The sequence below is a fragment of the Huiozyma naganishii genome, chromosome 7 (assembly GCF_000348985.1).
Source record: "Huiozyma naganishii CBS 8797 chromosome 7, complete genome".
Lineage (NCBI taxonomy): Eukaryota > Fungi > Ascomycota > Saccharomycetes > Saccharomycetales > Saccharomycetaceae > Huiozyma > Huiozyma naganishii.
Window position 1 is genome coordinate 163,453 of NC_035928.1, and position 13,232 is coordinate 176,684.

The window sequence follows — 13,232 nt, forward strand, 5'->3', positions numbered from 1 at the left end:
GAACGATTTTTGTGAGATAACGGATGCCTTGAGTGGGCAGCACCGTTAGCATTGTGATGAGACGCAAGATCCGGGACGGCGCGACATGTGGAGGGCATTAACTAGAAACTCGGTGTCCGCGATCAATGCTGGTACGTTGAGATATTTACATGTCACGGGGCGACTATGGAACGCGCAGCCCTTTCTCATGCCGGCGATGTCGCCCACGATGGAAAAGGGTGGTATAGTCAGTTGGAAGTTCAAGCCGGGGGACTCGTTCAAGTCCGGGGATGTTCTGCTAGAGGTGGAGACTGACAAAGCGCAGATTGATGTGGAAGCTCAAGATGACGGTCAAATGGCAAAGATTTTAGTAGACGATGGTGCTAAGGACATTGCTGTTGGCACGCCAATTGCTTACCTTGCCGAAATGGAGGACGATTTATCCAAGTTGGAGTACCCAGAGTTTAATGCGAATGTTGAGCATTCTGGGGGGGAGAGTTCTCCCCCTCAGGAATCTTCTGAGAAAGGTAGTTCATTACGGGGGGACGCAGCCCCCCCTACCGGAAGCACCAAAGAAACTTCAAAAGATGATACATTGCTACCCTCGGTGGGTATACTACTGAAAGAGAATGGGATCTCACCAACTGATGCTTTGAAGAGTATCAGTGGATCTGGTCCAAATGGAAGGATTTTGAAGGGCGATGTTCTTGCACACCTGGGCAAGATCCCGAAAGAGTCTGTGAGTAAGATCCAAGATTACATCTCGAAGAATTCCAAGCTGGATTTGACGGGGATTAAGATGCGTAGCTCAGAGACTGTGACCAATGAGGGCTCTGCAGCTGTGAAGGGTGAATCTTCCGCTCCCCCCAGTAAAACACCAGTACCCAAACCAGAAAATATCACCATTGCCGAAGACATAGTGATCACACCTCGTGCAGGGGTCGATTCATTCAAGTTGGAGGGGGTCGTCAGGTCATACATGAACGAGGCATACCACTACACTCACGAACTACCTGTGAGCAACACGCAATCCGATTTCTTCGATCCAGTTTTCGAGGACTTGATCACGCAGGATCCAAGATCTGCGAGGTTCTCATTTGAGTACGCGCTTTCCCCGCTGACTGGTGACGGTGCTGGTGCCCGTGAGGACATATTTGACGTACTTAAGCGGTCCTCGGCAAGAGAGGACAAAGACCCCGTTGCCAATCGTAAGGAGTCCGACTACGTCTTATCCGTTAAGATTGTCACAGATGGGAAATACGATGATGCGAAGTGCAAAGCTGAAAGGTTTCTTGAGTACGTGAGACAGCTGGAGTCGCTATGAGACGAGGCAGCCGGAGCCCGGAAGTAAGTTCGTGACAATATTATAACGAATGGTAAATACATGTATATCTAGTCTATCACACTTGCGTGTTGTTTCTGTTTTCATGGTCTTACGGGTTGCTTCAGAAGACGAGGTATCCGTTGTCCTCCAAGAACAGGACCACTTTCTGCACAATATGGTTAATGTTGTTTGCGTCTGATGCGTCAAGTTTGATGTCCGTGCCCAACTTGTACAAGTTCTGGTGCTTGACTGCGGCCTTAGATTGGTCCCACTCGGAGGGGACGATCAGCCCAGTGCCCGATTGGATGAGGTCTGGGATCAACGACAACAAGTTTGCGTCCGAGTTGTGGTGTTCGAAGATCTTATAGAATCTACCACCGCCGAATTGCAAGAACGTGGACAGTAGTGCGATCGACAATTGGTTCGCAGGGACTTTGATGTCGTTTGGTATGACGATAGCGAACCCTTGCTTCGGTCTTGGTGGGTTTGATTCTCTAAGGACTTTGACGACTTCTGGGTACGAGAACCAGTCTGGGATGTCACCGCCCAGTCTGAGACGGCGTCTCAACTCTGTCCCCGATATGTTCAACGTTCTTGTTTTCGAGGTGTCGATCTCGTCGATTGGTGCGTAGCGGTCCTCGTCTGGGAGGTACGTGACCATTCTGAAGGGTACGACCTGGATTTCGAGTTCGTTCTTGTATGACTCTACGAGTTCCTGGGCGTCGTATGGCCCGTAGAAGTCCACACCTTTCGAGTTAGACCCTGGCCCCGCATGGTCTCTCCCCACGATGAAATGGGATGCACCGTAGTTCTTCCTGATAATCGCGTGCCAGACTGCCTCTCTGTCACCGGCCATTCTCATAGCGAGTGGTAGGAGGGACAAGAACGCAATCCCATTGGGGTACCGCTTAATGATCTCCTGGTAGACACGCACACGTGTGTGGTGGTCGATATCCCCCGGTTTCGTTAAACCAACCACTGGGTGAATAAGCACTTTTGAGTTTGTCTCTCTTGCAGCTCTAACGGTGAGTTCTCTGTGAGCTCTATGCATTGGGTTTCTTGTTTGGAAGGCTACCACACGGTCCCAGTTTCTCGACTGGAACTCTAGTCTTAGCTGAGCTGGGGTCTTTCTCAGCCCAGGGTAGTCGTAATGGACTGGCAATTGGATTGCCTCTAGAGACCCACCAACGTAGTACTCACCGGCGGTTTCGTTGAGGTACACTATTGCCGGGTGTTCTGGGTCGCCCCTGAACACTTTCTCCGCCTCTAGGGACTTATCTGGCTTATAGACGTCCTGCACGGTCAAGATGGCAATGGGGATCTCCCCATCTTGAGTCAGTGTGATTCTCTGGTTTGGCTTAAGGCTGGCCCCAAAAGTGGCAGACACATCCAGAGTGATTGGGATAGTCCAAAGGGCCCCCGACTTAAGACGTGATTCGTTCACTACACCGAGGTAGTCCGATTCGTTCAAAAACCCGTCTAGGGGAGAAAACCCACCGTTAAGGATCAATTCTGCGTCGCAGATCTGTCTTGCAGTCAGAGTCCACTGTACCAGCGTCCCGGACTCCTTAAGCAACGCATCGTGCTTCGCAGCGTCTCTCGCGACAAGATCCTTCAACACACCACCGTGAGGAGCGGGCATTTTGTATTTGTTGTGTCGTTCTTATGAAACTACAAGACGAAACCAGCAACACCAGTCCCCGGTTACCAGACCACGACGCGGTCCTTTTTATAAACCGCCCGTTGCATCGTCTGCGTGCAGCTGCTGTGCAATTGAGTCCACTGTGAAACTTGCCGCCACCACAGCTTTGAGATCCAACCCTCTTGCCAGTCGTTGGGACCTGTTGGGTTTATGTGACACCGCGCGCTGCGTTGCCCGATCCGGCAATTCTGTAGCGCCAGACGCCGGAGGCGACCCACAGTTTTCCGACGCCACAGTTTGGGCGGTGCAACGTGTCACGTGGGCCGCAAAACTGTGTGTGTGCGTGTGCTGTTTTTGAGATCCGGGTCACCCAGACCTCGCTTTTCGGCGTCTCCTCCGCCGGGCATCCACTAGCGGTGCAGCGGGCATCCCGTAAGCCCCGGGCATCCTGTAACCCTGGAACCCTGTGCGTGCCGGCAGAAATAGACGCCGCCGCATTACAGGATGCCCGCTGAACCCACACCGCGCACACGCCGCCCGCGCCGCACAGACACACGCAGCGCACCGCGCGTAATCAACGGGCAGCGAACACTCACACGCATGATGTGGGAGCTGCTAGGAACTCGCACTGAACAGCAACCGGGATACACCTGGTCGCCGATTCTACCCTGCAGGTATCGCACGGCTTGTAAAGCAGTGCGATACTACTACTACTGCTGCTATTATGGCAACTCTGTCTCTCTTGAGTCGCTGCCGAACAAAACAGAACGTAACAGAACGTTAGGGCGGATTTTAAATCTCTCAAATTAATCCTCGTGAGTTCGTGCGTGCGTGCGTGCGTGCGGTGCGTGTCTCATTTGGAATTCGGGTTGCTCCTGCGAATATATAAACTGTGTCCTTCGCTGTCAAAAATAATTGTAACTGTCTTCTCTTATTTCTACTTTCCTTATTCTTCCTCTTACTCTTCTTCCCCCTTCACAAGAGATCAAGGAACTTAGTTTTTCATACAACATCACTAATCTCCCCCAACACAAACACATTATTCAAAATGGCCACCAGCATTGCTATTAACGGTTTCGGTAGAATCGGTAGATTGGTTCTAAGAATCGCTTTGACCAGAAAGAACATCCACGTCGTCGCCATCAACGATCCTTTCATCACCAACGACTACGCCGCTTACATGTTCAAGTACGACTCTACCCACGGTAGATACGCCGGTGAAGTCTCCCACGATGACAAGCACATCATCGTCGACGGTCACAAGATCGCCGTCTACAACGAAAGAGACCCAGCCAACCTTCCATGGGGTTCCTCCAACGTCGACATCGCCATCGACTCCACCGGTATCTTCAAGGAATTGGACTCTGCCCAAAAGCACATCGACGCCGGTGCCAAGAAGGTCGTCATCACCGCACCATCCGGTACCGCCCCAATGTTCGTCATGGGTGTCAACGAGGACAAATACGCTGGCCAGACCATCGTCTCCAACGCCTCCTGTACTACCAACTGTTTGGCTCCATTGGCCAAGGTCATCAACGACGCCTTCGGTATCGACGAAGGTTTGATGACCACTGTCCACTCCTTGACCGCCACTCAGAAGACCGTCGACGGTCCATCCCACAAGGACTGGAGAGGTGGTAGAACCGCTTCCGCCAACATCATCCCATCCTCTACTGGTGCCGCCAAGGCCGTCGGTAAGGTCTTGCCAGAATTGCAAGGTAAGTTGACCGGTATGGCTTTCAGAGTCCCAACCGTCGATGTCTCCGTCGTCGACTTGACCGTCAAGTTGAACAAGGACACCACCTACGACGAAATCAAGAAGGTCATCAAGGAGGCCTCCGAGGGTAAGTTGAAGGGTGTTCTAGGTTACACCGAAGACGCCGTCGTTTCCTCCGACTTCTTGAGCGACTCTCGCTCCTCCATCTTCGACGCCGCTGCCGGTATCCAATTGTCTCCAAAGTTCGTCAAGTTGGTTTCCTGGTACGACAACGAATTCGGCTACTCCACCAGAGTCGTCGACTTGGTTGAACACGTCGCCGCTAACTAAATTCAAAACTAACTGATACTTTGTTATTGTCTTTTATTACGCTACTTTTGAATTTATGTGTGTGTTCCATGCTTATCTGACCGTCCTCTCGATGGTTGTGTAATGTTTGAAACGCAGATGATGTTTGATACAGTTGATTTGAGTGTCTACGTTTTCTGACAAGTGTATGTATAAACTTCTTTATGTGTATATTTCAATGAATTTATGGACGTAGTCCTCATCATCATATTTTTTCGCCCGTTTCTTCTGTCTAACCCTTAATGGATTCCGTAGAACCACGTATGGAAACATTACTGTAATATTGATATGTACGTATACAATGTTTGTATTTAACCTCAATCCCCTCTCATAAAGGGAAAATAGTAAATCTATCGTAGGAGGGAGGAGGAAGAAAAATGTAGTATGCCTATATTCGACGCTACAAGAGGCAGCGAAGCAAGCAAGGGACGAGACGGCGTAGAAATAAAAAAGGAAATATCACATTCCATATCATTCCTCGTCAGAGTCCTCCTCAGAATCGTCGTCAGAGTCGGACTTGTTGTCCAGTTCTTTGCTCTCCAAGAGAGCTTGCAACTCAGCGTCCTCAGTGGCAGTGACGGCCTTTGGTGCCATCGTGATGTTGCACACACCGTTGTACTTGGTGATGACGTCGTTGATCTGGGTGATAGCACGGTCCAACACCTCAATACCTTGCTGTTTGTCCAAAGCCTGTGTGGTGATGACGTACAGTGGCGCGGCAACCAGTTTCACTTTGATTTGCATCTTTTCCGTGGACAGACTCTCAGCAGACTTCAACGCCTCCTTGATCGCGTCGATCCCCTCGTAACCGAAGGAGGACACTTCGACATCGGCTCTGATCTTAACAGCCTGTGGGGTCAACCTCTTGGAGATGTAGGTCTTGAGTTCCTCCAACACTTCCTTGGATGGTGGGTCGATGCCCTCCCAGACGGTCTCATCTATGATGGACAGCTTGAACGCCTCGTAAGCGTGGCCGTACTTTCGACTCAATGGCCACGCAATGGTCTTATATAGCTCCTCCAGTGCGATCTGGAACTTCTCCGCACAGTATCTCAGGATCGAGTGCACGGTTTTCGACTTCTGGTACTTCTCCTCACACTTGATGATGTCCTCGGAGGACACACGACGCTTGGACAAGTCGATGTACCCCTTCTCCTTGTCGACACGCAGCACAACAACGACGTCGTTCTTACCGACACGGATCAGCTTCTGGATGGATCTTATACGTCTCCGGGACAACTCGCTCAGCAGAATCATACCCTCGATGTTGTCGTACTCCAGCAACTTCACGTACGCACCCATCTCGGCAATCTGCTGCACATTGACCATGACAATGTCATCGACCTCGGGGAACTTGTTCTCGTAGAATCTACAGTGGCTTATGGACATGGCTACTGGACTTGGATTCAGGGAAACAGCTAGAAACGGGTTCGACCCAGTTACCAATCGTCCAACAAGTAATCTCTGTCCGTATGTATCTGCAATGAGAAGAAGTTACTCACAGAGAGACACACATTCAGAGGAAAAAAATTTTCACCGTTCGTACAGTGTGATATTGGGGAAATCCCAGAGTAATAAGCGTGGTGCGGTCACGTGCTCGACTGGGTGATGGTAATACATTAGTTACTTTACATACATACTACAAATGTGTCTGGTTGTCTAGCACCATAGATGTAGAAACCTTGCGAAGAAAGACCTCTTGGCCAATTGCTCTTTCTCGATCCGCATCTCCTCGCGGCACACTTCGACGTCGACGACTTTCCTGTCTGAGACGAGGTCCATATCCGCGACATCGATGAGCAACCTCTTCTTTCTGATGTACAGTTTGTGCCCGACGTAGCATACAATTAGGATCGGGAAGGACAAGTACCCCTCGAAGAAGGATGTTGCGTCCGCACCCTTGCCCCCCAAGGGGAACAGCGAAGTCCAAAAGGATGCGACCAAGACGAGGAACAGGACAATGACACCGTACCAGGACCCGCTGACCCCAGTCATCGATATGTACGGCAGCTCGTCGAGGGAGATCCCCTGGTGTGCCATTGCCTGGCGGAACCTGATGTGCGATAAGTTGATCGCCATCCATGCGAAGATGGTCGACAACCCGGAGAGTGCGCTCAGCCATGTGAACACTTCCTCCTGTTTGTCACTTGCAGCAATGAAGGACAGTAAGCCGAAGAAAAGGGTGAGCAGTGTCGCGTTGAGGGGTCTCCCCTTGCGGTCGACGCGGCCTAGGAACCGGGGCAAGTTTCTAATTCTGGCCATGGAGACCATACACCTTGAACAAGCGTACACTGCACTGTTGGCGACGGAGACGATAGCGATTAGGATGATCGCGTTCATGAGCGACGGTAACCCCCTGATCCCACCATTTTCGATAGCGATGACCAGTGGAGAGGATGCGGCGTCGACGGAACTGGACCCGTTCAACAGTTTCGGGTTGTTGTAAGGGACTAGACAACCGATTAACGTTAGGATGGTGACGTACGATAAAGTGATCAACCAAAAAGTTCTCTTTGCCGCCTTGGGGATGGTTTCTCTTGGGTTTAAACTTTCAGCGGCAGACACAGCTGTCAGTTCCATCCCAGAGTAAGAGAACGCTGCAGTGACGAACACGGAACACAGCCCCTTGAATTTGGTGCCTGAGGTTTCACCGACAAACGCACCCGGGTCGTGCCAGTACTTCCCACCGATGTACCCGCCCTTGGGCCCACCGCCACATGACAGGACGATCCCAAGGATGGTGAACCCGACGATCGCCAGTATTTTGATCATTGAAAGGATGAATTCGGTCTCCCCGAACGACTTCACGTCGAGCATATTGGCGAAGGCGATTGCCGCGTAGAAGATGGCGACCCAGGCGTCCGAGTTGATCTTATCGTTCCAGTAACGGATTGTAATTGATGCGGCTACCAGCTCTAGGGGCAACAGGACGAGCCACTGTGCCAGGTAGTTGATATTGACTGCGAACCCGAACGAGGGGTCGATGAACCGGGTGATGTAGACGTTGAACCCTCCTACGACGGGGAACGCCGCAGCGAGTTCCCCCAACGAATTGACCACGGTAAACAGACACGTCGAGATGATCACCCAGTCAATGACTAACGATGCTGGCCCACCAGAACTCAATGCAGCCCCAGAGTTCACGAACAGACCCGTCCCGATGGCACCACCGACAGCGAGCGTCAGGAGGTGTCTCACGTCTAGATCTTTGTTCATCTGCGGATGCCCATCGACGTCCTCCTTCATGACACCGGACCCTGCCTCATCCCGCGTGAGACTGTGCGAGTCACCTTTACCCCCGGCGCCTGTACTACTGTTGCTGTAGTTGTACATTTCGTAGGATGTAGTACCGGCACCCATGAACCCGTTCTTCTCGTCGCCGAGCGAGTCCCCGCCGGTACTGCCAGTGGTCACGGGAGCTTCTGCCCGAGCAGAAGCAGCAGGCCTGAACCCATCGACTACCTCGTGCCAGTACTCCCTCCTGAGTGGATTATTCACCATAATTGTCTTGCTCTATCTACAAGGACTAAACTGAATGCCAGCCTGGGTTCTAGCTGTGTGCAGTACACTTGGAAGCAGAACCAACAGAGACTTTGCACGCAGACTCTGTCATCAAGTGTCAAAAGTTTTCAGCTGTATTGCACTGTATGGCTTCACCAGTTCTGCCTCGAAAGAGAAGAAGTCTGGGTGGTGTCGGGATTTTCGTCATTTTTTTGCGGCGACTGAAAATTTTCACAGTTTTTCTGAATGTGCTGCGGGGCTGTTCTGGGTCGAGGCAGGGAGGACAGCGTGGGCAGTAGTGACTCAGCGATGGCCCTTTTGGGGGGGTTCGTGGTCACATGAGACGCACGTGACGAGAAGTAGTGGGCACGTGGTGAGATGGAGCTGAAAACGTAGTAGTAGGCGTAGACAGTAATATAGACAACCCATTGAAGCTCACCCTGCCTGTTGAAGGAACTCAAGATCTAGGGTTGACGGCGCGTTTGGAAGAAATTTATTTCAAAGTAAAAACCAGTGATAGCTACAAATACGGTTGATACTACTGTTGTAAGGAAATACTCCTTGCGTTGGTGATAGCAAGCCAAGATGGTAGTGTAGTGCTTTGTCTCCCTATGAAAAACAGGTCTCGAGGAATTCTGCCGGTCCGTGTCCGTGTCCGGGCAACAGGACGCGTAAACGCAGATCTTAAAGCAATTAAATAAATAAATAAATAAATAACGTGTAGGTCTCCTGGGGCATCAGCGCTGCTCTGGAGCAAAGATACTACACTGGCAGTACCGCAGTCAGGAAACAACAATGGGAAGGCTACTTGGGCTGGAACTGTACAATTTCAAGTCGTACCGCGGGGTCGTTAAAGTCGGGTTCGGTGAGTCGAATTTCACGAGTATTATTGGGCCCAACGGGTCCGGGAAGTCCAACATGATGGACGCGATCTCGTTCGTGTTGGGTGTGCGGTCGAGTTACCTGCGGTCCAGTGCCGTAGCGGATTTGATCTACAGAGGGGTCGTTCCAGAAGAGGAAGATGACGGTGAGGGTGAGGGTGACGGTGACGCCCATAGGGCGTACGTCTCCGCTTTCTACTCTAAGGGCCCACAGGAATCTACCGTCGAGTTGAAAAGAACAATTTCGAAAAATGGCGACTCGACGTACCAGATAGATAGGCGGCAGGTCACTTACAAACAGTACTCGGAGTTTCTGGAGTCCCAAAACATATTGATCAAGGCGAAGAATTTTCTGGTGTTCCAGGGGGACGTCGAGCAAGTCGCATCGCAATCCCCTCTGCAACTTACAAAGTTGTTTGAGGAAGTGTCTGGGTCTGCACAGTACAAGAAGGAGTACGACTTGCTCAAGGATCAACTGGAACAACTGAGCCATTCGGCGACGGAGTCCATAAAGGACAGAAGAAGAGTCCACAGCGAGTTGAAATCGTACAGAGAGGGTGTTTCCAAGGATGAGGAGTACAAGAAAAACTTGGAGAACAAGAAAGAACTAGAAAAGATATTTGCAATGTGGAAACTGTACCACTTGCAAATGGGTAAAGATAAATTGCTAGCAGATATGGCCAATACAGAATCGACAATGAGTAAACTGAGGAAAGAAATCAGGACAAGGGAGGCCACTTTACAGAAATCGAAGGCCTCTTTCGCAAGTGAGACTGCAGCACTGCTGAAACTTAAGAATAAATTGGATTACAAAGTTAGAGACAGGGAGAAGGTTTTGTCGGACATAAGACTGATAAAGCTACCTCAGCGGGCCACTGCGAACCGTATTAGGAACATCGAGAAAAGAATTGATCTGCTACAGAATGAACTGCGCAGACAGGAGTCGTACGTAGCCAGATTCGAAACACAACTGGAAGTGGCCACTAAAACGAAGGTTTCCTTTGAAGCAGAGCTGAAAAGAACTGCAGGTGACGAAAATCGCTATAGATTGACAGACGCAGACCTTGCCCTGTACCAGGAGTTGATGGGTAAGTATCTCTCCGAGGGCAACGGTTCTACCATCGAGGAAAAACTTGCCCTTTTGCTAAACGACAAGCAGGAAGTGGATGACGAACTGGATAGGTACTACAGAATGACCGATGTCGCCAAGTCGCGGATAAACGAGGAACTACAAGTGAACCTGGAGAAAATAGAGATGCAGGCTACCGAGTTGTCCTCCTCATTGAATGAAAAGAACGCTCTCAACGCAGAGAACTTGAAGGAGTTGAAGAACTTGCAATCAGAAATCGAATCAAGGGGCAAACAAGAGTACGACCTTAACTACAAACTGAGGGAAACCCTCGTGAAAATTGACGAACTAAGTGCCAACCAAAGGGAAACCGTCAGAGAAAGGAAGCTAAGGGAAAATGTGGTCTCTCTGAAGAGGCTGTTCCCAGGTGTGAAAGGTATCGTCAGCGACCTGTGTCACCCAAAGAAGGATAAATACTCTGTGTCGGTCGCTACGGTCCTGGGGAAAAACTTCGACTCTGTGATCGTGGATAGTCTATCTGTGGCCCAAGAGTGTATCGCCTATCTAAAAAAACAACGTGCCGGTGTCATATCATTCATCCCACTGGATACTGTCGACTCAGCGGTGGCAACGTTGCCAAGCGTAAACATCCAGGGGTATTTGCTAGCCAAGAACGCAATGGAGTACGAATCGCAGTACGAACGGGCCATAAACTATGTGTGTGGCGATGCAATCATCTGTGATACACTGGACCTTGCGAAGAAACTGAAGTGGGACCACGGATTCAAGAATAAACTGATAGCACTCGACGGTTCGTTGATTCATAGGGCCGGGCTAATGACCGGTGGTATATCCAAAGATGGTAACAACAGGTGGGATAAAGAGGAATACCAAAGTTTGATGACTTTAAAAGACAAGATCCTACAACAGATTGAAGACACGGCTGCGTACGGCCGCTCAGCGTCCATCCAGGCAAGAGAACTTGAGAGTAATATCTCTCTGCTGAACGCAGAAATTGCAAGCATCCGGACTCAATTGACACAAATAAACAGATCCATTGAGGAAAATAAAGTCGAAATAAACCATCAAATTCATTTGGTGGACAAGGAGTATTCCCCCATGATTCTTTCTCTGAAGAAAAAGAAAGAGTCAATTTTGAAACAGTCTAATGAATTAACGGAGGAAAAGGACAGGGTTCAAGTTGTCATTTTCAAAGCGTTCACTGATAAGGTTGGATTCAGCGTCAGGGACTACGAGAGTCATTCCGGCGAGGTGATGAGGCAAAACGCCAAAGAATTGCAACAGCTGCAGAAGGAAATATTAACCGTGGAAAACAAGTTGCAATTCGAAAGAGAAAGATTAGAATCGACAAGGGGGCGCTTGTTGAAGGCCGAAGAGGACATCAAAAAAGCACAACTTGAACTCTCGTTGTTAGAAGAACAAGAAAAAAAATACCATACTCAAATTAAACCGTTAGAGGAGGACATTTGCTCCTTTGAGAAGCAAATCGAGGAAAAGGAAACTGAAATTGAGGGGAAGAAGCTCGAGATAAACAACAAGGAAGAATCCTTGAATGAAGTTCAGTCGAGTGTCGAAGCTGTGAAGCGACAACACGATGAGATAAGTACAGATATCGAGAACCTTGACTTGGAGAGAATTGGCATCCTGCGTAATTGCAAGATTTCCAATAGAGACCTTCCAATCCTTTCTGAAACAAACTTGGCTGATGTACCAATTACCTCGAATGAACAAGGAGATGCTATAAAAATGTCGAACGAGATTGATATCGACTACGAAGAGTTGCCCACGAAGTACAAAGAGAGCTCGTCCAAGCAATTGGAAAAAGAATTGACACGGAGCATCGAGGAGGTGAACGAAATGTTGGAGATATTGCAACCCAATGCAAGAGCAGTTGGCAGATTCGATGAAGCTCAGGAGAGATTCAACGCCATTGACAACGAGACCGAGCGCTTGAAGTCCGAAGAGAGAAAAATTTATGCCCAATTCCTAAAGACAAAGAAAAAACGGAAGGAATTGTTTGACCGTGCCTTTGACTACGTGAGCACACACATAGACGGAATCTACCGAGAACTGACCAAGGACCCGAACTCCACGGCGGAGCTCGCGGGGGGTAGCGCCTCGCTCACGTTGGAGGACGAGGACGAGCCCTTCAACGCAGGAATCAAATACCACGCAACGCCTCCTTTAAAAAGATTTAAGGATATGGAGTATCTTTCCGGTGGTGAGAAGACCGTCGCCGCGCTCGCGCTGCTGTTTGCGATAAACTCGTACCAACCGAGCCCATTTTTCGTGCTCGACGAAATCGATGCAGCGCTGGATATCAAGAACGTCGAGAGAATAGCAGCATACATCAGGAAACACGGTAATCCAAGCTTACAGTTCATCGTCATCTCGCTGAAGAACTCCATGTTCGAGAAATCAGACGCCCTCGTCGGGGTCTACAGAAGACAGCAAGAGAACTCGTCACGGCTAGTCACCCTAGACCTGGGCAAGTACGCTGATTGAAAGTGGGGCCCCAAACAACTCCCACGACGGCACTTGACACATCCGGCAGACAATGGCTATTACAATATCACTATGTACACGTCTTGGGGGAGGGACCCTCCTCTGCGTAAACGACGTTAAGAAACGCTGGAGGCAATGCATTTTGGCCTAAACCTTTTAAGGTGTATATAACATAATATAATATAATATGGAAGGGGAAAAAAAAGGATGTTACCTAACAGTGCAACAATCGTACGATAAAGAGC

At 49.8% G+C, this 13,232-nt stretch overlaps 6 protein-coding genes across 6 annotated transcripts; 3 read left to right on the forward strand and 3 right to left on the reverse strand.

The window, feature by feature from the left end:
- Positions 1–85: 85 nt before the first annotated feature.
- PDX1 (Pdx1p) lies at positions 86–1,303 on the forward strand (the record flags this gene model as incomplete). The annotated part of the gene is made up of 1 exon (XM_022608943.1): positions 86–1,303. One exon carries the CDS (start codon positions 86–88, stop codon positions 1,301–1,303), a length of 1,218 nt encoding a protein of 405 aa, XP_022465388.1.
- Positions 1,304–1,424: 121 nt separating this feature from the next.
- Positions 1,425–2,945, reverse strand: MET3 (sulfate adenylyltransferase; the record flags this gene model as incomplete). Its single annotated transcript, XM_022608944.1, has 1 exon — positions 1,425–2,945. One exon carries the CDS (start codon positions 2,943–2,945, stop codon positions 1,425–1,427), a length of 1,521 nt encoding a protein of 506 aa, XP_022465389.1.
- A 1,048-nt stretch (positions 2,946–3,993) lies between these two features.
- On the forward strand, positions 3,994–4,992 carry KNAG0G00880 (type I glyceraldehyde-3-phosphate dehydrogenase; the record flags this gene model as incomplete). Its single annotated transcript, XM_022608945.1, has 1 exon — positions 3,994–4,992. One exon carries the CDS (start codon positions 3,994–3,996, stop codon positions 4,990–4,992), a length of 999 nt encoding a protein of 332 aa, XP_022465390.1.
- Positions 4,993–5,481: 489 nt separating this feature from the next.
- On the reverse strand, positions 5,482–6,399 carry SUI2 (translation initiation factor eIF2 subunit alpha; the record flags this gene model as incomplete). The annotated part of the gene is made up of 1 exon (XM_022608946.1): positions 5,482–6,399. The coding sequence occupies one exon, from the start codon at positions 6,397–6,399 to the stop codon at positions 5,482–5,484; it is 918 nt and encodes a 305-aa protein (XP_022465391.1).
- Positions 6,400–6,669: 270 nt separating this feature from the next.
- HIP1 (histidine permease) lies at positions 6,670–8,511 on the reverse strand (the record flags this gene model as incomplete). The annotated part of the gene is made up of 1 exon (XM_022608947.1): positions 6,670–8,511. The coding sequence occupies one exon, from the start codon at positions 8,509–8,511 to the stop codon at positions 6,670–6,672; it is 1,842 nt and encodes a 613-aa protein (XP_022465392.1).
- Positions 8,512–9,306: 795 nt separating this feature from the next.
- SMC1 (cohesin subunit SMC1) lies at positions 9,307–12,987 on the forward strand (the record flags this gene model as incomplete). The annotated part of the gene is made up of 1 exon (XM_022608948.1): positions 9,307–12,987. One exon carries the CDS (start codon positions 9,307–9,309, stop codon positions 12,985–12,987), a length of 3,681 nt encoding a protein of 1,226 aa, XP_022465393.1.
- Positions 12,988–13,232: the final 245 nt, after the last annotated feature.